Genomic DNA, 24,850 nt, shown 5'->3' on the forward strand with positions numbered 1-24,850 from the left:
TATTATTATTATTATTATTTTATAAAGATTTTAACTTCGAACGTTGGCCGTATTCTATTATATAATATTGGCCTCTTAGTGTATATCTGGGGTCGGTTCTCATGTACTTGTGTTACACACATACATTTGTGTTATATTACTTTATTTACCTCTTACGAGATCTTACATATGAAAATAATTGGGGACTGTTGACGACAGACCGCCTCGAACTCTTTTGACATTTATAAATTTATATTTTTAGAACTCTTCCTTTTTTATGTCATGTTCCTTTATTCGTAGCTGCATTGTGATATATTTTACCATCATAATCTACGTGTTTTCAACATTTAGACACAAATACAGTCCACTGATCCGTTACAGGTACACACTGCAATACTCCATCACTACCATGTCAGAAATTACTTAATTACGTAAATGTTGTTTAATAATAGAATAAAAATATAATTTCCTTAAAATACAAGCTCACTTTATAAGTGAGGCGCTATTCGCTTACTTGTCATTTTCGCTTCGAAGTCTTCGAGTCATCTAGTGGTATTGTTGATCAAAGAGTACACATCTAAATCCCAGTTAAACGGAATAATGCTCACAATCCGCATTAGTTCCGCGCGATTGCATCCTGGGATTCCTTCCGAGTCCGGAGTTACATCCAATAACCAAAGGCTTAGCTTATTAAACGCTATTCGGCTGAATCTGAATTTACACATCACCTGTTCATTCTACATGCCATGATTATTGGAAATAATGTTAACGGAAATTGTCTGGTTATAGAAAAGCACAGTTATTTTATACTACTATGATCGCAAACAAGCATCGGATGGTAAATGGTCACCGCAGCCTGAAACACCAGGGGTGTACTTGTTACGTGCATTTGGCGACCCTTAAGAAACCTTAATATATCCTTCTTGAAAAACCCCATGCTATAGTCTAGTAAGAAAACCTCGGCAGGTAGTTCATTCCATAATCCACTGATGGATATATTCGGATAGGCGACAGTAAATATATTTTAATCTGATTTTCATCACAGTTTCACGTTAGACATCATTGCATTGCCTTTATCCCATTATTTGGGGTCGGCGCAGTACGTCATTCTCTTCCACTGCTCTCTATCGGTCGTCATATCTGAACATACTCTTCTTTTATTCATATCATCTTTCACACAATCCATCCATCTTTTCTTAGGGCGTCCCCTCCCTTTACATCCATGCACATTCATATTATACACTTTCCATAAGACATGATCCTCGTTCCTCCGCATAACATGCCCATACCAGCTCAATCAGTCACGTTAGACATAATAATAATAACAAAGACACTTATTCAGCATTACAGTATTCTTATTTACTATACAACTTAAAAGCTAAAACATACTAGTAACGCTGAATATGACTCCCACTCAGCATTTATACTGTAGTATAGTTATACCACAGCGCTGATTTTCTGTTACTTAGTTTGTTACTTAATCTGTTTCTGTTACTGTTACTTAGCAACAAGAACACTATTATAAATTTCATAGATTATAATTTTTATTTCACAATCAATGTGCCTAATCAGCACAAGAATTTAACTAAGGTAAAACATGTCTATAATATGGGATGACTAGACGGGAACTGTGTAGTGTTGTATTGTAATATACTGTATTAACTGTGCTCTCGGTTTCACTCGCATTAAATTTCAATAAAAAATATAGCCTATTTGTAATTCTTATTATAAGCTATATTACTATAAAGTTTCAATAAAAGTCGTTCAGTCGCTCTATCCATCCATATTCTCAAACTTTTACGATTATTACAGTAAGATGCTGGACTCTGTTTACCGCAGTTAGCCTCTCTTATTTAGGCCGTTATGCGTGTAGAGCCGAGACTACTAAAGTACAGACAAACCCAGAAGTCCAGAAGCCTCCTGGTGTCTTTGTGATGTTTTCACAGGGTTCACGTAACCACCTCACCGTTCCGAGGATTTAAGTACGTCGATTGACCATTTCCACGCACTCCAGGATCACGTGAGCGGCCGTTGTTTTGGCTTCAAAGCAGCCACATAAAGAGAAATATATGTAGCACCTATTGTGTATAAATATTTGTTTGCTGTGCAGTACATGTGCAATACATGTGCAATAGTGGGCTCGTTCATACATGAACTATATTACTATTCAGAAATTTTAATGAAACCACTAGAAAAGTTACTAAATAATATTTTGCGTGTGTGTGAAATTACATTAGTGCATTAATTTGTATATACAATTTTATTACATTATAATATTGCAACATTATGCCAAAATTTCCGAGTTATTTTTATTGTATAGTATTATATATAAGTAATATAGTATGCGATTTCTTATATCAGATTTTTATTTTATAAACATCTACTTCAGAGATTTTCAGTAGAAAAAGTAGCTTAGTTAAACTTGCTAGCAATTCAAGGTATAATCCCCTTTTCCTATTACAACGTCCACAGATTAAATCTGATAAGCCGATTAAGCCTAAGAGAGACAAATACCTATAGAAGTTTTTATTAAAATTTATAAAGCATGTTCAACTAAATCAAAGGTAGTTATTTCACATAATATACGTATAGGGGGAGGACTGGTAATCGTAATGGAGGGCACTGGTAATTTTTTTTATACTACTACAGTGGCAAACAAGCATACGGCCCATCTGATGGTAAACGGTTACCGTAGCCATCGCCGACGCTAAGAGATCAGGGGTGTTACGTGCGCGTGCCCGACCCTTAAGAAACCCTAATATTCTTGAAAATCCTAGTCTCGTGAAAAAATCTTGTAAGTAATGTAGAATAGTAAACGCAAGCAACGTCCTCAAATTTAGTAATAATAAAATATATACATACCATGTATGACCTCATAATAATGTACCATGCCAGCGTGACTTCCACGCGGTTTCCCTTGAAACTATTATGTTAAATTCACGAGGAATTAAACATAATGGGTAATAACATATGTCTTCATATTTATAATATTAATTAGAGGAGGAGAAAATAGTCAGTTGGTTAATAATTTAATTATTTATTTATATAGATTAACATATATAAATAAATAATTAATTATCAATACCTGTTGAATTTGCTAAAAAGTGACCTGATATCATCTTATCATCCTCCACTGGTTCTCCTCTAGAGTAAACCATTGGCGCAGGCTAGTGCACCATTCCATTATTATCCACTAAAAAAATAAACGTAAATTTCAACCTTTGTTTATACCCCATTGCTCCAAAATTTGGTAAGTAGAATCCGTATAGCTACGATACTTTTGGTAATGGGTAATTTTCATTTTAAACATTTTCATCCTTATACGATTTAGTACGATATTTTGCCCTTCGGAAATCCGTCACATTAATTATAACATATGAGGTTATAGAGCCGAATTAACCCAATATACGATGTTTTTTTATTTTTCGTACAAAACTAAATTTTTTAAGTTTGGCAACCTTGAATAACAAGCTATAATCCACTGCTAAAACAAACAAGTCATGTTTCTTAACAATATCTACTTACACGCGGTGTACTCTTAAGCCTATTAAAATAACTCTCTAAAATATTTAACAAGCCTTAATTAACCAGATTTTCTTAATATGAGTAGGTAGGTAACACGTGTAAGTATGGATAAGGATTGGTTTGTTTTGTTTAGTTTTTGATTGAAGAGGAAAAAGTTTATATTGGATAACAAAGGAATGGTGCACCCGACTTAGCTAACAGTATACGCTGGCGGGCACCGATGGAGGATGATAAGATGAGTATGAGGTCAGGTCAGTTAGCCCATCGTGGTAAATTTACCAGGAATTTAACATGACGGTTTCTAGGGGGAACCGCGTGGAGGTTAACCTAGGGGGAATAAATTGAATTTATACATTCTTCTTAACTAAGTCTGTATAGACATAGAATCATAGAAAGCTACGACCTTAGTGTTTAGTATATAGTTTGATAAAGGATTGTTATTTTATTTTAATTGATTTTTTATATATTAATTAAAACAATATTTCTATTTATTTTTGTAATTAGATTACAGAATACTAATAAAAAAAATGTATAAGAATTCGAATTTCGCTGGAATCGAGTAGAAAGACTCATTATTAAGACGTCTTCATATCATAGATATTACACAATATGAACAATTTTGATCGGCAATTGAACAAAATTTTGAACTTTATATTTAGGAACCTAATACAAAGATGTGTTTATTGGCATCAATTTAAGTGCTTTTCTATCTGATATAATCATATACATTTAAAACAAAAGTTTATCTATCAAAGATCTAATATCTAATGCTGCTTAGTTTCCGACTATTTAGATATGTGTGACCATGTGAATTATCCAGTTAATAATTTAATAAAAAAAATAAGAACATGTATTTTGTTGTCCATACGAGGTTATCCGTCAGACATTAATTATATTTATTTATATAACTTCAATGCACAAAATACCAAGGTAAATATATATAAGTACATATGGCGGACTTAACGCCTTACGGCATTTTCTATCAGTCAACCACAGGTTGTGCAGAAAATAATTGTAGGTGGTGCATATACCTATAATCAATAAAAAAACAATAGTACAAAAAAAATATACATATACTAAAAGCAAACACATGTAAACACATGCATATACATACACAAGTACATATAATATATATCAATCTATAAATAAATATGAAATAAAACATATAAATCAAATATACCAATTATATATATTTAAATCCAAACTATATCTATCAGTGATCTAGTCTTTAACACTACTTAATTTCCATCTATTGAATTGTCACTTATTTATTAAAAAAAATATATAATAGTTGTATTTTGTTGTAAATGCGAGGCTATCATAACGTCAGACATTGTTGCGCGGGAAAGTTTTAATTCCGCATTTTTCATTGGCCATAAAAATACGAGTCAATTTCGAAGCAGAGAGTGATGGGCGCGAGGGGAACGATAATAAAGTGGTATATCGCTTATCGTTCCTAATAATATAATCGCCGTGAAGCCGAAATTACCTTTTGGCAAAACAGCGGCAAATATTCATGAACCGACGCGATTCAAACACCGTGAAGATTACGACTGTTGGAGAGTCTACACGTAAAGCAATGCTCAATAAGGACAACACATACATATCTAAACATGTATGTAAGAGAAAAGATTCATCGTCTTTTGTTTTGGATAAACTTACAGATTTCGACTTGAAAAATGTAAACTTACAACGATTATTTAAAAGAGCAACACACATGTTCTTCTTGTGATGAGACAGTTTTCCGAATGGGCGGTAGATTAAAAGAATTGTTATGACTATTAAAATAAAATTATGTAAAGTAGAATAAAGGATTTTCTATCTTCTTCATACATTTAACACTGTACTACGCAATAAGTTAAGGACGCCAAGGACATTATGTAGGTAATATTGAGACTTATAGAACATAAAGGACACATCGCATGTGTATAAAGTATATGTTATAAGTTAACTTATATAGTACAACAAAAAAAATTTAATTCTCCTAAGAAATATAATATTAATGATCCTATTATTTTCTAAATGTAATATGTTGTTTTTGTTTCGATGCAATAAATTTTATTTGATTACATTTAGGTACTATAAATAAACTATAGACAAAAATAAGTTTATTTTCTTTTCCTTTATATTCCTCGTTTATTTTATTATACCCAGTTTCAATCCTTTTCAATTCACTTCAGTTATGAATACCTTATAGACTAACAAATATATAATCTATATAATCATTTCATCGTGCGAGAAATCGAACCCGCGACTTTACGGTGTGCTAATCCACTAAACCACCGAGGTCCTCACAGTATGTTGTCTTAGTATATACTATTTACTAGGCTGCCTAATAGTTAAGTATATATTTGCAGACGTTACAAATGCATCTAAGTTTGTGAAAGTTTGCACAGGTAGGCACCCGAGAGCCTGACTTCCAAGTTCTCCAAGAGAAATGTTAGACAGTTTCGAGCCTTGAAAAATTATAGTCTTTTCCTTGTCTGACAATCTTGACAGAGTTTATATACTCTGATTTTCAAGTAAATAGTTATTTCTATCAAGTCAAAATCTTAACGTGTTTACTAGCGGAGAAGTTACCTGTTTGCCCGGAAAAATCGTTTTTATAATGAAATTTTTATTTATATATGTCACTTTTATGAGTAGTCTTAAGCTTCTGTTCTTAATAGTGGACCGTTTCACTAGTCATTTTACTTAAAATAAATAGTAGTCACCCTTATCCCTCGACTCACTCTGTCCGCAAAATTCTGGCTATCCCTACCGGTTACCCTTTTAGGTCGTCCAAATCAAAATCCAGTCTTTCTTTACGTACAAATATACACAGTTGTATATATTTAATATATATATTGTTGCTCACGACTTTACACGCGTGGTGTTTAATTAAATGTCTTCCTGCACATGGTTACGCAGTAAAATGAACTTGTATATCAAATGGTAACTTTCTACACGTTTAGTTTAGGCTGTGCGTGGACAGTTGGGATAAACGGTTTTATTGTATTTAAGTATACATATGTATTTATACATTTATATGTAACTATACATATGGTTGTCTGTGAAACTTGGACATTGCTTCAAAAGGAAAGGGACAAATTGGAAGCTTTTGAAATGTGGTGTTGAGAAGGGTGGAAAGAATTAGCCGTAAAGATAAAATAAAAAATGAATAAGTACTGCAAAGGGTTAAAGAAAATCTTGGGATACTTGATACTTACTATTCTACGAACTTATGAATAATCTTATCGAAGGAAAAATAGAAGGAGAGAGGGAAAGGGGAAGACCAAGAGACAGCTATAGTAAACAGATCAAGAAAAAAACCTGGAGTCGTGTTGTTGATGGAAAATCCTGGGAAATGCCAAAAGCTGCACCGACAAGAGCGCGGCTTATCAAATATGAACGAAAGAAGAACATATTAGCGACATACCTATGTTTTCTATATCATTACCTAATAATAGAATATTGTAAATATCGATTATTACTCAATTCGATATCGGTATAATCGGTTTGACACATCCTAACTGCGACACCTCATTTATAAAGTCTCGCCTCTGTATATATCTGACATATAAATATGATTTTCACATTATTATTTTCACATATATCTTCTTATCTTCCATTAGTTTTCCCCCGAAACCGTCACAATAAATGTCACGTTTTCTAAACCAATACAAAGCTTGCCGACTTCATTTATCATGTTTTTTTTCTCATTTCATTTGTGAATATTCGAAGACAGGTTTCCCTTGAGACAGTATGTAGGTAATCGCTTATTGGAGGTGTTATTCATGATTTTATTAATGTCTCGAAATTAATTTGAAACCAACCAGTCAGAATGATGGGGAGAAATGTTCTTTTAATGAGGTTATCTTTACATAACCTAAAACAAAGTCGCTATCGCTGTCTGTTCACTTACCTATACTTTTAAATTACGCGACGGATTTAAATGTAGTTTTCAGCAATAGATAGAGTGATTCAAGAGGAAGGTTTATATATATAATACATGCATATTTTAGTATAGTAGATGCTGAGAAATTCAAAAATGTGTAATGCATCCTTACGGAGCCTGTATAGGTCGCTAGTTTGTAATGAAATAATCAAGCACACCTCCAATAAAATATTTCTCGTGCCTGAAGCAATATACCCATTACATTATACACTGTGAACGTGTAAGAAAATCATATTCGGTAGTATGTCGTGAGAAAACCCAGTAAACCTTGAACTTTACAGTTAAATGTATTTTATAGTCGTCTAGCGTTCGTATCAGCCTCGTCCTTGTATACCTATACCTCTTACACAATCCACTTAATCGCCGAGTACTCCAATTGCTGTGGTTAATTGTTCTATATTTATTTGTGTCAATATACCCGCTGGTAATTGAACAAATACAATTAAAATTGTTATTTAAACCCACTTCAGAAAGAAGCAGGTTTTTAGATCATCTGTAATTTTTATGTTACAAGCATTCTTGACGATTTACATCAAGAATGCTTGTTATTTTTCTTTAAACGAAAATTATTTAATCTAATATCGATCCTGTATTCACTTTATGAATATTAAAGTCTATAATACAAAAAATCAAAAATATTTCTGTTGCATTGTAAGGGAATATAAACTTTACACATGTTATATATAGGAAAGTAATAATTTACTAACAAATACTTTATTTTTAAATTTTATATCTACAAATATACGACCAAATATAATTATTAGGCAAATACTTAATTACGTCTAAAGTACATATATTATTATTTAAGTATTAAATTACATTATACTGTTGAGAATAACATTACCAAAAAAATTTAAATAAATAAAGTCATACAATGATTTCATACAACAAAGCAGATAGCAAGAAATGATGATGATTTCACCATCATTATGTAAGTTCATTTATATTGTTAATATTTATAGCATTTAAAATTAAAAGTTACATTTGTATCATTAAGTAATTTTTACGCCTCATTAATATTACTATGTTAATTACTTATATTATCTTTTATTTTACATTCTTATATCTTTAACACAAAATTTTCTTCACAACAGTTCTTACCTATTAATGAAATATTACATGTACGTTATGGCAAATATATTATATATTTTTCTGTAGAGTTGAAATGGCCAACAAGCTGACGGTCCACCTGGTGGTAAGTGGTAACCGTCGCCTGTATATACGGACAGCACATACAATACGTTATCATGTCATATCCTTGCGTTGCCATTCTAAGGACTAAGATCTCATGCCTCGTAATCTGTAATATCACTGCCTTATCTTACCTTTCTACCGAAGCACATTTTACAAAGCATGCAGCTTTGAGGCTGAAATAGGCGAGACTCAGGTACCCAGACAACTTTTTACAAAGTTATATTAAGATCTAATACATTAACAAATAACTTACAAACAAGAACTAAATAATCGTTTCAACATTTCGTTATATTCGTTTCTGTCATTTTGAATACGCTCCTATCCGAGCTGAATATAATGTTATTATCGTTATCGAAAGTCAACGCTCCTATGCCAGGTATATCGGCCACTTTTACAATACTAGATTCGGCTAGATTCTTTTCAATAACAATTCTGTATATGCCGTCAATCCACCAAGCATAAACTGTGTCATCTAAATCAATAGTCAGACCTCTGAAGAAAGCATTTTTAGACAACCAAATGGTTTCGCCTTTTTTGTGCAAAAACAATCCGTAGTTACTTAAAAATACAATAACATCGTATTTTGTTATAACAAAATTCTTAATAGGCTCATACTCTAATACACTATTAAATTGATCGCCCTTTTTCGAAATGATTCTATTGTCATCTGATTTGACGAAATAAACGAATCCTTTATAGAAAAGACTTAATATTGTGTCCCCTCTAGAACTATACGGTGTTAATTTCTTAGTACCGCCATAAGTGAAAATACCATCATGGCCGCCCAAATAAACAATAGAATTGTCTTGATCAATATCAAACGTTCCGAAATTGAGTATCGGTATATGTTCATCGGAAATTTCTCCCTGAACATCTGGTTTGTCTAAATTAACGTAAGCAACCTTATAATATTCCTTATCGGCAATTTCCGGTTCGAAACTGTAGAAAAGTGTGTTCTCACTGCGTAGTAATCCCATTTTGTGAACAACAATATGTGTTCGGAAGGTAGCGTTCATGTCAAACAGGTAGGACACGTTGAAACACGTAGCGTTGACTTTGATGCACGATATGCAATCGATAGTGATGTTCTGCGTCACAACTGCACCAACAAGGAACATGGCCGTAAGGAAAAACATTTCTAATTCTGTAACAATGAAAGGTAGTGCCAATCAGTATATTATATGCATGGTAACTATTATGCTCAGTTGTAGAATAGTAGAAATTTGTGTTAACAGTACTTCTATTAACACAACGTTCTACCGTCCTACAATTGCTTTTAGCAAAACATCTATACTAAAAGTCCTCCACTGAGAATCAACGCCGCGGTGACACGCTAGAAGAAAAACTGATTAGAGGTAATGTTAACAAAAAGGATATTAGAAATAATCTTTATTGAAATAATCCTAATATAAGGATTTTGAATAGTCTCATTTTCTTTATTCTACCTCTCATTCGCAATGTTGACTGATCGCAAGAACAATGATCAAGAAATATTAGATATAACATTCCTTTATAAGTTCTTTTTTTCTTACATTATATTACTTTTATTATTATTTACTGCAAAACTTTAAGTATAAAATATTTACGTCCAGAAAAATGTTAATTAAATATATGTACGTATTTATTTAGGTATAAGAATATAAATACGGTATAAAAAACAAAATCGACGATTCAAACATTCAATACAAGATATTTGTTTGTGATGTTGTTGTTAATTGTATCGTTGTTTTCCTCAAATGTGCACGAAACGTATAACAATAAATAAAACAACAAAGTAAAAATTGTGTTCGTTTAGTAAAAATAAAAGTAACCAATGTAATAATCCGGAATGGAAACACCATAGTACTATCATGGGGGTCTCGTGATAACGTGATGTCCGCATTGCTCTTTATATATAAAGGAGACGTTTATCGGTATTGCCAATCATAAATTAAAAAAACCAGGATTTGAAGTTGGGTAATAACAGGACAATTCAATTAAAAAACAGAACGCAATGGAGTTGCAATAATTAAATTAATATGTAATAAAAACATGTGAAAAAATTTTAAGTAATTATAATATTATAAATTTTAATAAAATAATTTTTAATTAAATTTATAAACTCAGGATGCTGCTTAAAAACTACATAGGATGTATTGGGATGGGATTTTCCGAAAACTGGGACAAGTTCTGGGATAAAATTACGAGTGGCAACTCTATATAGAATGAATACAAATATTACTCGACACAAATACACAGTACTTACATTAATCTTGAAAAATAGCAATTCCGTATCTTGCAAATATCAAAACTTTAAACACAATATTAAACTTTTAAGTAACTGTGAATCATTAAAAAAATCACTTGATCTACTTCTAAACTCATATATAAACATAGAATTATTCAATATTTGTTAATATATTCAAGCATAATATTTATTTAGCTTAATTTTTATTTAATATCACTTTATTATTCCTATTATTATTATTGCAATACTTTATTTTTTTTATTGCTAGAAACAATATTAAATTAAATTAATTATCTAAGCACTTACTAACTACTACTAAGTGTAAAATAGGTAAGCTCACTAAAAACTATATAAGCTGACTAGGTAGGCTGCAAGTTCGAAACTTATGGAAGTAGGGCAGCGTAGCCATCGATCGGCACGCGACCATTTTTATAGTTGAATATTTAATAGGGTTTTTATGCACCTGCTAGTTATTGTCTTTGTTATGAGCAATCTTAAAACAAAAAGTTGTACCATAAAAGAAAATTAGGATAGGCACTTAACTGTATCACCGAATTTAAGACGACACATAAATATATAAAATTTGCTGTTTTTTATATAACTGGGTGGTATTATTTATTTATATACTCTTTATTGCATCAGATATATTACAAGAATTAAAATTAACATAGTACATACAAAAGGTGGTTTTATCACTTTTGAGATCTCTTCCAGACAACCTTTGCGTAGAGGAGAAACGATTAGCAGGGTGGTCGATGGTACTAGAATAGAATAGAAAATAATAATAATAATGGAATATGTAATTGCTTGCTTACGATAACACCGCTTTTTGTATATCAATATCTCTTGTTAACATAATTCTTGTAGATGTTTAATGTAATACAGAGTTTATATATAAGTAAAAATATATACAGTTATAAAATTTATTGTGGCAAGTTTCTGAACGATTTTTTGTTATGCCTCCTTGCACTGTAATTTGGCTGTAATATCTCTTTCTTCAAACCAAAACACATATGGGGGCGGCAGAATCAGGTTAAGCAAGTAACAGGTCGCAAGTAACTTTGTATAAATCCTTCCAATAGTAAATTATTATGAACAAAAATTTGTTCCATGGAATAAAGATAGGAAAGCATATAATTATATTACGTATTTGTAGACCAATATATAATATACTTACAATTTGCTTCTTCGTAATATAAAACTGTACAATTTATTTATATTTAATCTTTTCCGCCAAAGAGACGAAAGTTTCCTGACTTTTCCTTTTATTGACCTGACTTGCTAATAATGAAAATACTTTGAAATATTATTATTAATGAATATGTTTTATTTACAGTTTTCATAAATATAACAAAAACGAACAAAAAATATTATTCATAAACAAGAAAGAACAAAACTTTCTTGTTGAATTACAATGAACTTTGTGCGTAGCCACCAAGAGAAAATAAAAAAATATTTCGTTTCAAAATTTTACGAACTTTTATTTATTATCTATGTGATTTTTTTTATTTACTTTGTATTTATATAAAATACAATTTATATATAATCATGTTTTAATGTTTACATCATAGTTTATAACAAAGTAATAAACAAAACGAACCTTTTTTACGAAATTTGTCCATGATCTCGTAACGTCAATTTACATTCCAAAAACACGACCACAAATGATCACTGATTCACTGAGGTCACAGACTATAAAATCTAGAAAACGCGCGTATTTTTTTTTCTATACCTACAGATTTAAAAAGGCACGGAAGTTAGATGACAATGCGCGCGTGTTCGACATCCATCGTCTACCACAATGTATGGTGTGGGTGCCCCATTGCTGTTAAATATGAAATTACCACGTGTGTCCGAGAACATAAAATACATAGAGCTGTAGTAGATGTGTACAGGACTAAATACGGTATTTACTGTATGATGTAAAATAGCAGATTTTAATGAGATAGGGTTTGTAAATAGTCGTTTTCAGTCTTACCTATTTTAGGCGTCAAACAGTTGTGAGCTATGTTCAGGTCGAAGAGAAAAGGCAGAAAAGGCAGCGAATACATGTATTTCCAAAAAAATATATATTTAAGTATCTATTTATATATATTAAATTATCTAGTACCCATACCGCAAGCTTGGGACTAGATGACAACGTGTTAATTATCCTAGATAATTATCTTAGTCCTACGAAATGGCAACCCATTAGTTACGTATGACGGTCGGCATGTAATAACGTGTGTCTCATATTCAGAGTTTTTATATGATACATTATAATGTAGCCACAGAATCCTACTAATATTATAAACGCGAAAAAACATGCATGGATACATGATAGATGTTTGTTACTCTTTCATGCAAAAACTACTGAACGGATTTTCAGTAATATAGCTTATATAGCAAAATAATACATATGCTATAAATATGCCGCTAATACCGCGGGTACAGCTAGCACGTAAACGTATATAGAGGGAACATTTAACATCACATATTATTTTATGAACACCTACCTAATCATAATTATTATAATGTAAAGTTGTTTCATCTTATTTTTTTTAACAAAGACAGCTCTAAATATTTCTAGTCCATTTGCCACCCACCGATCCAGTACATGGACACGAATAAAGGTCCGCACCGAACTATGTTAAAATTGTCCTCACTCGTATTATTATTTAGGTAGTTACTAATAATACATTTCCCACATAAATGTAACCAAAATATTACAGTTGCTTGAACACACGAAAAAAATATTGTTGTCAAGTCTTTATTCGCAAGATCTTATATATAAAATTCTCGTGTCACAGTTTTCGTTCCCATATTCCTCCGAAACGGCTTGACCGATTCTCATGAAATTTTGTGAGCGTATTGAGTAGGTCTGAGAATCGGCCAACATCTATTTTTCATCCCCCTAAATGTTAGGGGTAGTCCACCCCTAATTTTTTTTTTTTATTTTAAGGCAAAACAACGTTTGCCGGGACAGCTAGTTTTTATATAACTGAAAAGCAAAACGTGCTGATGACCTATATGGTGCCATCTGAAAAAGTGATAAATCATGCTGATGTTTAATCGGGAATATACAACGGCATTCTCCGAGGTCCATTACGCAAGAGTTGCGGTTCGGTCGCTCCATAAGACCTTCCGAAGGCTTGAAATACCCTCTACACTTGTTTCTACTTTCATCCGGTGCAGATGCTAACACCATTGCAGTATTAAAAAGAAGACGGCTGATAAATAAAGAAGTACATCATAAATATTTCAAGTCGATCGATTGCGTCATTTAGAAGGACTATGATTGCACTCGTCCGCACTTAAATAAAGTACACGTACTTCCTGTAGTAGTCACCTAATACTACGCAACGCCCACATACAAATATTTAATGTAATCATTTCCTATCTGGACCAAGAACACGGGAGGCAAACTATTCACTTTGTCCAGCTACTGTTAATATACAGTAAATTGATAAAGGTTTTTTAATGGATGAACATAAAATACTATCAATATATTGCAGTTAATCGGGTTTAATATCTTATATATAAAGTTCTCACCACTTGTCCAGACTTATGGCGGCGTGGTGGGCCGGGTCATTGGGCTCCCTAAAATATGGTCGAGCGCAGTGATGGCTGGCTCATCCGTCATACTCGTGAACTGGTGCTGCTTGTAGGGACTGGTCTGCTCTAATCACTATGACTGATTTCTTTAATTAATTGTTTAACCAGTTGGTTATATATTCAATATTTTTCTATTTGAGTATTTAATTGAATTAGTGCTAATTGGTGGTATGTATTTACATACTTAAACTTAAAAATGTAAAGTAATAATAAAATTATTTAAAAGAGCAACACGCAAGTTTCTTGCTCGTTCTTCTTGTGATGAGACCGCTTTTCGAATGAGCGGTAGATTAAAAATATAGACATGACTATTCAAAAGTGCTTCAATGTAAGTTTATTTTAATAAATGATTTTCTATTCCATTCTATTCTATTCTCCTATCACAATGTTAGTTACCATACTCTTCCGAAACGTCTTGACCGATTTTTATGAAATTCTATATGCATATTCAGTAGGTCTGAGAATCGGCTACTATCTATTTATTCTATTCATTCCCCTAAGTGATAAGGGTTGTCCTAACATCCAACCTAACATTTTTATTTTATTTATTGGACAAAATTTTATATTTTTATGTTTTTATATTGTATGTATATGCAACCCTAAATTTTACCTAAACCCTTCTACCATCAACCCCTATTTAATACTAGCGATTTTAACTTATATGGCAAAACAATTTTTGGTAGGTGGATAGTAATTAACATAAAAATCTTAACACGAATAAGGTAATAAAGTGTTTACTACGTTACTAGCCGTTGTCAAGATCGCAAGATAGTGTGTGGGATTTATACCAATTAAAAACCCCCACAGAGCAGCATTAAAGCTGGTACAAGCTGATTGAAACGTCGAGAGGTAAATACCTTATTTCATCATCATCATCGCAGCCCGGAAGACGTCCACTGCTGGACATAGGCCTCCCTCAAAGATCTCCACGACGATCGGTCCTGCGCTGCTCGCATCCAATGCCTCCCCGCGATCTTGACCAGATCGTCGGTCCACCTAGCTGGAGGCCTTCCCACGCTGCGTCTTCCATACTTTATTTACCATAAGATTATTCGTGTTAATACCCAATTGACTATTTTAATAATATGTACTAAAGTAATAATTACTAACTACTGGTACCTATACTGATGATTTATGCTGGAGAGGCAATAGTGAATGATAATAGGATCACCAGATGAAACCAATATGATATAACAACGTATTTTAAAACTACTTTTGCCTGCGACTTCATGCAAATTAGTAAATACCATCTATTGCTGAAATATATAATATAATTTATAGACAAATGAAGCATATACACCGCTCTATATATTATTTTATTAATAAATTATTTAATAAAATTATATGGAACGCGTATGGAAAAATATATGCCAAATTATTAGACCTCTTATTTGCTTTCTTTAACCTAAAATTATGACTATTTAATTAATAAATAGTCTTATACTATACGACATAAACACTGAAAATTTCATACGTGAAACGATGAAACATTAATTCTAAAACAGATTGTTTCTCTTCTTGTCATGATTTTATTTTCTATACCTAAGAAAGTCTCGATTTGCAAAGCCACAATTCTTTCAACATTGATTATCAAGAATTACTTACCTATTAGAGAGTCTGTGGTATATAAGCCTCTTGTATTATAGTCGTCTTGTAACCGCTTAATTCCTCAAAGGAAGTACAGGCAAGATGCAATTGATTCCATCTCAAGCCGCTTACGTTTAGGCTTAGCATAATAAATAGTCCGCAATAGTGCAGGAAACGTCATGGCCTTGTGATGTACTACCTCCTAGTGCTTTAAATATCTTAGGATCGAATCTGGTAGTAAAAAATTCTGGTAACTTTCAATTTTTAACTCTATCCATGTAGATGAAGTCACCGAATTGGATTTAGCAAAACAAACGGATGGATGAAGGAAAATAACAATGATCGTATATATACATGAACAGGACCCATCACAACGTCATGTGAGGCCAATGATAATTTATGCGTTGTCATTCCTAAGGGCTAAGTTATCATGCCTTCATATAGTTTAGTTCCACTGCCACATCTCATCCTTTAACCCTGAGCACAGCTCACGACGTAAGAATTGGTATCGACAAGATATCGGCAGAAATCATTGAGACACGTAGAGAAATTCGGGGAGAGGGGATTATTAGTAATGGGGACTAAGACCCCATTAGCAGTGTGCTGTGGCAAGTCAACCTCCATGCGGTTCTCCCTGGAAACCATCGTGACAAATTCCTGGTGAATTAGTCACGATGGTCTAACTGACCTGACCTCATGTTCATCTTATCATCCTCCACTGGTGCCCCGCCAGCGTACACTGTTAGCGCAGGCGGGTGTACCATTACATTGTCATGCATTAAAAAAAACTGTATAAAATGGGGGGAAAGGGGATTGTTAGTAATGGTCTAGTGGATCCATTGCTAACAATGCACCATGTCAGGTTGATCTCCGCAGTTCCCTCCGGAACCCACCGTGACAAATACCAGGTGAAATGTCGCGATGGGCTAATTGTCCTGACCTTATGTTCATTTTATCATCCTCCTCTGGTGCCCCGCCAGCCATTAGCGCAGGCGGGTGCACCCTTCCATTATGATGATACTTTGTACAGTTTTTTTTAATGGATGCATTAAAAAAAACTGTATAAAGTCTCGTTACGAGACATACATCTTCAAAATAAAACTAAAAAAACAAGTATTTAATGTAAAAGCCTAGATATCTGAGATCCGCCTGCCGTCATAAAAGAAACGGGAACAGCTGGAAACTGAAAAGAGACCAATTAACACGTTTTACTCACGCAAATCCCCTTTTAATAGCATATAACCAACAAACTTCAATGTTGCCAAAGCTACGCTCTATCTCATTTCCTATTTCATGTAACCGTATTTAAAGAAAGAGATACGAGATCTAAAAGATTACATAATAACTTGTTTTGTAAGAAATTTGGTGAAGATGAACAAAGATATACATCTTTTCGACATTAGTAGATTAATGAAGCGAAAATGCAATGTAATTAGGCGCGGGTTTAATCTTTATATCTTAGGGAAAATAAGGAGTTTATGAATTCCAACCCTTAATGTAGAGCCCCTCAACAAGCGATAGTTCTCAGCTTATAACATTATTCTGTTTATAATAACTGCAATGGTATAAGGATTTTTGTATAAGATATGTTAAAAGTACTTACATTCCTTTCTGGATAAAGTACTGTTATCCATGATTTTGTACTATTAAAATACCTAAGTTAGCACTTATATAACAGCGACTCCTTTCTCGGTTTCTGGATATAGTAAAAGACCTGTGTTTTTTGATAAGAGATTCACTACCTTCTGTTCATGTATACATGACACACAATACATTGTGGAGATCTCGGTAACCTTCACGCGTTCATATTCGTATAGAGTAAAAGTTATCCGACTCTTTAACCAACTTGCATAGAAATGCACTGGCGTCGTATCTAAGTGAGACATACAATTATACATATATCGACATCGTCGGTGGTTTAGCGGTTTAGCACACCGCCTTATTTCTGATGGTCGCGGGTTCGATTCCTTTTTCATAACAAGGATTGATCTGGTTTGTTATGTGTGTATTTACAAAACAAAATGTATATATGTATTTGTATCAGTTGCCTAGTACCCGTAATACAAGCTCTGCTTAACTGGGGACTAAACGGCGCTGTGTAAATTGTCTTGGGATATTATTTTTATAGCATTCCGTTTTCCACAACGCTTCAATCATAAGCGTTTTACCTCCAACTTCGTGGACTTGAGAACACAAACAGAAGCTATGTCGCTCCCGCAGTGAGCCATTTAAATCTCTTTTGATGTACGCGCCCCACTTTCTCAATGTTTTTGCATTTTTCAACGTTCCCCTTCTCAAAAGTGTTTGTATTAGGTTGACAGGTACTCTGTGTGATCTACCGAAACTTTTCTAGTATGCCACTAAAACGTAAAGAATATTCTCGATGTTGGTCCATATTGCAGGTACTCGTACATCCGAGTGACAGGATAGGCTTGAGGGTAGAATTGGAACTAAGGTTGTTTTTAATTTTTTATGTTGTTAATATTACTTACGATATTACTTAGATATAGATATAAGAAAAAATATTTAAGTCAATAAAGGTACATCAGGTAAATGACTATTGAGATGACAACACAATGTTGGCAATACTTTACTTAATTATTACATTAATATGATTAAATATATAAGTATAAATATTTTAAGTTTTTATACTTTTCTAATACTAAAAATGTCTTTATTGTAAATAATTGTAGTAAGTAATTATTTGTGACAATGTAGACTACATTATCACAAATAATTAATAAATTCAGTATCTCACTAAAAACATCCATTGTTCTGACATTCAATCATTCAGATTCATATTCTTTGTACACATTTTACTGTCTTAATAAAAATATCGATAACACATGTGAAATTACAGGCATCTCAGTCCTCTCGAATGACAACGCATGAATGGTATCACGGGTGTCACATGATAACGATGTCGATTGTGCTGTTATGTGATGTTCATACACATAGGCGACGTTTACTGTTTACCATCAGGTAAGCTGTCAGCTTGTTTCCTATTACAATAATTTTAATTCAAATTTTCAACGATTTCTGATTACTCGTCCCTTTTTTCTATCTATTAAATCCTGGAAAATACATTTTTAGAGTTGGTCAGCGTAAATATGAGCCGTGTGTGAAGAATCTTGGCTAAAGTCAGTGAGCGGTTTTCCGGCTGCGACCGCAGTTTTGTGCGATTACGTAACAGCCGAGGTTGCCGGAAGTCTAGGAACGTTGCAGAGATTATCGCAAGTTATCTACTCTATGCCTGGGTAAGGCATAGTTTACACATAGAGTGTAATTTTGATAAATGCCGTAGAACAATTTCAATGTACCTATCTCTGAAGGCTACTTCTCCGGAATTAAGACTGCTATTGTCAATAATCAAAACTGTGACTTTCGAATTATTTATTGCATTATAATTAAGATATTACAATTGAGATACTCAGTAAGAGCACATTTTGTGAGTAATTTTTATTTTATTTCAAATCAGGCAAAATTATTTATATAATAGTCTATAAAATAAACATGTCTGTGTGTTTGGGTTTAGTACGCGTGTTTTTATACCATAGGGGCCTAACAAGCTAACTGCTAACCTGATGGTATGATGGTGAAATTCAACCTACGCCTAGTACTAATCCAAACAATTAGAGCTCAGAGCACTCTGTTTAATAGAATACGGACTTTATCTTGCGTGTTTGCGGGATGGGTAAGGATTAAAGTATATCGTGATATTAATTAGCGGTGGTGCATACTATACCTATCAGTTACATTGACGTTTCTCGTGCCCATGACTCTTAGTAAAACGCGTAATACCGGCACGCTCTAAACGATGTACGAATCTGTTAATTGTGGCTGTAATGATCAACTACACCAATTGAAAAGTCAACACGCAGTATCAATTAACAAGATCTTTTTCTTCTTTATTAATCGCACCGCGTTTTACAAGGTGACTCGCAATTTAATCTAAGGGTGCGCAGAACGTTAGTGTAGGCGCGTGTAAAGTTTCTAATCACAGGCTCAGGGATCTAGCGACATCATACCGCTTTACTTCCGATGATTGTGAGTTCGATTCCTCGCACGTAGATGGCGTATCGTGAATTGTCTTTTATTTTCAGTTATCCTTTTTTCAGACTACTCTAATGCTGTTGACCGGTGCTGGCCATTTACAGCTTTACCGGACGATAGGGGCGAGTGCAAATAGCACTAGCCCATCGTGACATATTCACCAAGAATTCATCAGGATTATTTCCAGAGGGAACAGCGTTAAGATATATCTGACATGGTACATTGCTAGCAATGAGTGCACAGTCTACATTACTAACAATCCCCTTCTGATAAATTCAGGATGGGCCATCATGGCGAATTCACCAAGAATAAATAATTATGAATCCCAGTATCCTATAGGGACTTACTATTTACAGATTAAATAATAATACTTATAATAATAAAATAGGTAATAAAATAAAACAATTCAAAGTTTAGCAAGAGTTTAATAAAAAAATGCAAAATAATAAAAATATCTCCAAATATTGAGCCTTACGCTAGGATATTTGTAGGTTGACTACATCCAAAATACATAAATATATACCCACTCACAAAGTCAGGTTATCTGCTCTGATGATTGGATCCACCTTTTACTAATATAAATGTATTTTTCGTTCATTAACTATTGCAAAAAAATTAGGAAAACTTGATAAAATCTTAGATCCAAGTCGTCAGACGAATGAAAGACCACAGAGCAATTCTTCAATTTTCGTATCAATAGTAAGCTAAACATTAGTACAGAGCAATGATACGAAACGTTTTTTAAGACTCGTCGCCACACTTATAAAAACAAAACTAAAATTGAATCTATGCCACCATTTTAAAACTTCTAAAAACGAGCTCGCACAATTCCATACTTTATATTATTTTTTTAATTAGGCTTCCACATATGGACAAACTTTTTCAAATAAATCAGTTGCAAATATGGACTGCTAAAACATTTCACAATTTCCTACGACGTTATTTTCTTCTAATACTGGCAAACTTATAAACATATTTTGTACCACGTGACCTGCGCACGTACATGCATATATACGTATAAATATTTCTGCGCAGATCACGTGGTCCCAAAAAGATTTCAAATCACATGCCCATATTTATACACTTAATTTGTATATATTGATTGTAAATTTACATTAGTAAAAGGTCGTTCTTTATGAATATACACAAACAACAAACGAAATAAATATATTGGCACTAGCTCCAATCTTAATAAAAGTTAAATACATACACGAATTACAATCATAATTACAATTTACAAAGGTGAATGTGAGATTATTCTGGAAGTTACAATTTCGTTACAATTTGTTTATTGTCATTTCACAACTTTGGTAGGTATTGAATTTAGTATAGAAACAGGGCGGAGTATATTTTGTGCAATTCAATGTGAAGATCCCCCTATTACATATCAAAAAGCAATAAATCCTTTCTCTTCATGAATTTCCATAAAACTGTAATCTATTTCACTGATAAATAACTTAAACAGACAATTAATAATCGTCCTTATTTTGATAGTGTCAGAAATCAGAATTACCCACTGTCCGCGCCCTGTACCAGACGCCGAACGGATGTCTCTTAGGAGATCTTCACTAAAACACTTTACGTGTGTTTACAACAATGTATATAATTTTACAAATATGATGGATATGCTTATACATATAATAATATATAATTGTTACTTAGATGATGAAATAACAAAAGGTTAGACTGTCACATGAATTTCGTATGATCTAATAACATATTACCGTATTGTCTATGGTTTTATATGTACATTACATATGTACATGTTCATACATTACACAATACATTATCCATCATACTTGTTTTGGATACCATAAGGTTATATTAATAATCTCTTATACCCAATTTCACCAAAGATGCATCAGACTTCTGATAGCTTTGAGCCGTTTTGATATGAATACAATAAATGCAGCCATAGTCTATTAAATTTGTATAGGAATGGAGTAATAAACCTATAGATTAATGTCAACAGTCATACATACACTGCTAGACATCAGTTGTCTTTGTCACACACCTCATAAAATCATACAGAAGAAAAGGACAACGCTAGCCGTGTTGGATGACCGATAAAAATAAGATAAACATCTTAATCATAAATTAATACATTTGAAAATACCTTTTAAAGAATAACTTGTTTGACTAGTGAATAAAATTACAACTATCCATAATATTTAAGTAATAAAAAAGCATTTGTATGAAACTCCCCAGTATTTTTTTATCTGCTCACACTTATGATGTGTAAGCGAGACGAGTATAAACGATGGAGCTCCAACCGTTCGGTTGCATATTGTTGCTTTTATACTTGTAATTTTGTTCGTACATAGAGTACGTTCCTTAGTGCGGGAGACAGATGATAGTTTTTAGGGTAAAACAATTTAATGACATTTACGGAGATAAAAAAAGAATCATTATAAATATTTTTCCATAATCAATTATTTTCAACACACTATTCACCACCCCCGCACTATGTTAAAAAACAAAGATATAGTGAATTTTCAATATGAATTTTACACAATAAGAATTAAAATTCTTAAAAATCATAACTACATTCTGAGTATCCCGTCCTTATATATAAATCTATAACTCATACGAGATTACCTTTAATACTAAGCCAACGGGCAAAATAACATATTAAATATATAATAATCCCAGTAAAAGAAATATTAACTACTCTAAATAAAAATAATACAAAATCATGAAGGGTACTGAAATGTAATTTTGAAATATGTGACCATATAGCTTTAAGACGCCAGACAGAGAAAAAAATAAATATATAGTATAGTTTATTAGAAGAAAGACAATGTTAGAAAATATATAAGTAACTTCTACTATACAAATATCTTAATTTATTTACACAAGGTAAATCGCAAATTATACATAACCGAAAGTCAGTAACAGTGTTCACGACACAAACAACTTTTACAAAGAAACAAAGTGTACAGTACACAAAGCGTGCTCGCATTATCAATTTAATATAATAATAGTGAAAACCCTGGTCAATTCACACAGCGCCATTTAGTACCAAACTAAACAGAACTTGTGTTATGGGTACTAGACAACTGATATAAATACTGGATACATTTTTATAAATACATACATAATATATGCAGTAAACACTCAGACATATACAAACAATCATACTCGTGAATATAAAAGTTTGTATTGAGCGAGGAATCGAACCTGCGACTCGAAAAGTAAGGCGATGTGCTAAACCGTTGCACCACCGAGGCCTTCCGTAATATGTAACCTAGAAAATTTCTATATGGTTCCCACTTTGTTTCTTGGTATAATTATTTCTGTTACATGAATATTCTACCTGACTTTTGACATCGTACACTTTACTACTAACCGTGTAAATAACCGCATCTTAAAGCGCAAACGATCACAAATAATACAAATACGTTCCCACAATATAAAATTTAATTCGTGTATTCTGTACATAATATAATATTAATGATACCTGAGCATTCCACGCAATTCCGAGTTTGTAGATTGGAGTAGACAAAAATATTCAACTCATCTAAAAACAAGACAGACAGAAAGTTTAATAATTTATTAATAATAATCTAGATAGGTGTCGCCCATACGAGCAAAAAGACAACTCCCTTAAATCTCATTCGTTAGTCAAACGTCTATCAACTACAAATTCCTCTGATAAATGCTAACTTTGATCTGTCAGACGGGAGTTAGCCTTTAGCCTCTCTATAAGTCCTTCGTTTGGTTTGAAGTGCCCTATGATCTGGTGAAGCTATAAAAGCCAACTGCGGCCAACATTACAAGACAAAAAATTACATATTATTTTTGCTTTGCAGGATATAAAATTACTGCTCATCTTGATCATATTATAGTATGTACATGTTAACATCTTGAGCGCGGACAGTGTCGAGGAATGTGTGTATATAAATATAAATTTGTATATAAATAAAGAATTTCAATGACCACATGAAAAAACCTAGTCTTTGGCGCTTTGAGCAAAACGTGATGTGTTATGGCATCAACTAGCGATACTAAACTCGCGCTTTATTATAATTTATTTCCTTTATTCATAAAAACTTTTATTCAATAAATGTATAATAGCCAACTGTTTTATCCCACTCTTTTCAGCTAGTTGCTTCATTTGATAGAAAGGAACGCAATTCATAGTTCTGTATGTATAACATCTCTTTATGTAACCACGTAAGTTTTACAAATACCGAATCTTGACTTTTGAATCAACATTTATAACTGGTTTGTTGAATACTTTAGTTTTTATGAATAAGGGCATATGTCTATAAGGATTATTGGAATCGTTGCGAAATTATTTGAATTACTACAATATATTAATTATAATAATTTGCATATTACGAAATAGACACTTAAAAGAAACATATTCCATTAAAAAAACTGAAAATATTACAATAAAAAATAGTCTTTCCGACAACTCTATCTGTATCTAACAAAAATAGAATATGTATATATCTATGTTAGGCATAATGTGCGGAAGAGGTTAAGTATAACGGATACACCAGTTTGAATCCTGGTAATTTAGCGTTTTCTAGAGTAAAATTAAAAGATCATTAATATTTTTAATATTACTGAGTGTATCAAAAAATATAAACAAATAGGACAGCCATTCTTTTGAAAATGTGTAAACAAACAAAGTAAAAATATCAACAACGATTCCAAAACCCCTGTACATTATTACTAATGAAATAATATAGATTATATAGCGTCAATTCCCTAATAAGTAAGTTAACCTATATTTACTTATATTA

General features: G+C 32.6%; 1 protein-coding gene across 1 annotated transcript; it reads right to left on the reverse strand.

Moving 5' to 3' along the window:
- Nucleotides 1-8,605: 8,605 nt before the first annotated feature.
- Nucleotides 8,606-12,538, reverse strand: LOC131851926 (ommochrome-binding protein-like). Its single transcript, XM_059202478.1, has 2 exons — nt 12,463-12,538; nt 8,606-9,779 (listed from the first exon to the last, which is right to left on the reverse strand). The coding sequence occupies exons 1-2, from the start codon at nt 12,482-12,484 to the stop codon at nt 8,911-8,913; spliced, it is 891 nt and encodes a 296-aa protein (XP_059058461.1). The 5' UTR covers nt 12,485-12,538; the 3' UTR covers nt 8,606-8,910.
- Between the last annotated feature and the right edge of the window lie 12,312 nt (nt 12,539-24,850).

The sequence above is a fragment of the Achroia grisella genome, unplaced genomic scaffold, assembly GCF_030625045.1.
Source record: "Achroia grisella isolate CSIRO2021 unplaced genomic scaffold, CSIRO_AGI_Agris_v1 utg8162, whole genome shotgun sequence".
Classification (NCBI taxonomy): domain Eukaryota; kingdom Metazoa; phylum Arthropoda; class Insecta; order Lepidoptera; family Pyralidae; genus Achroia; species Achroia grisella.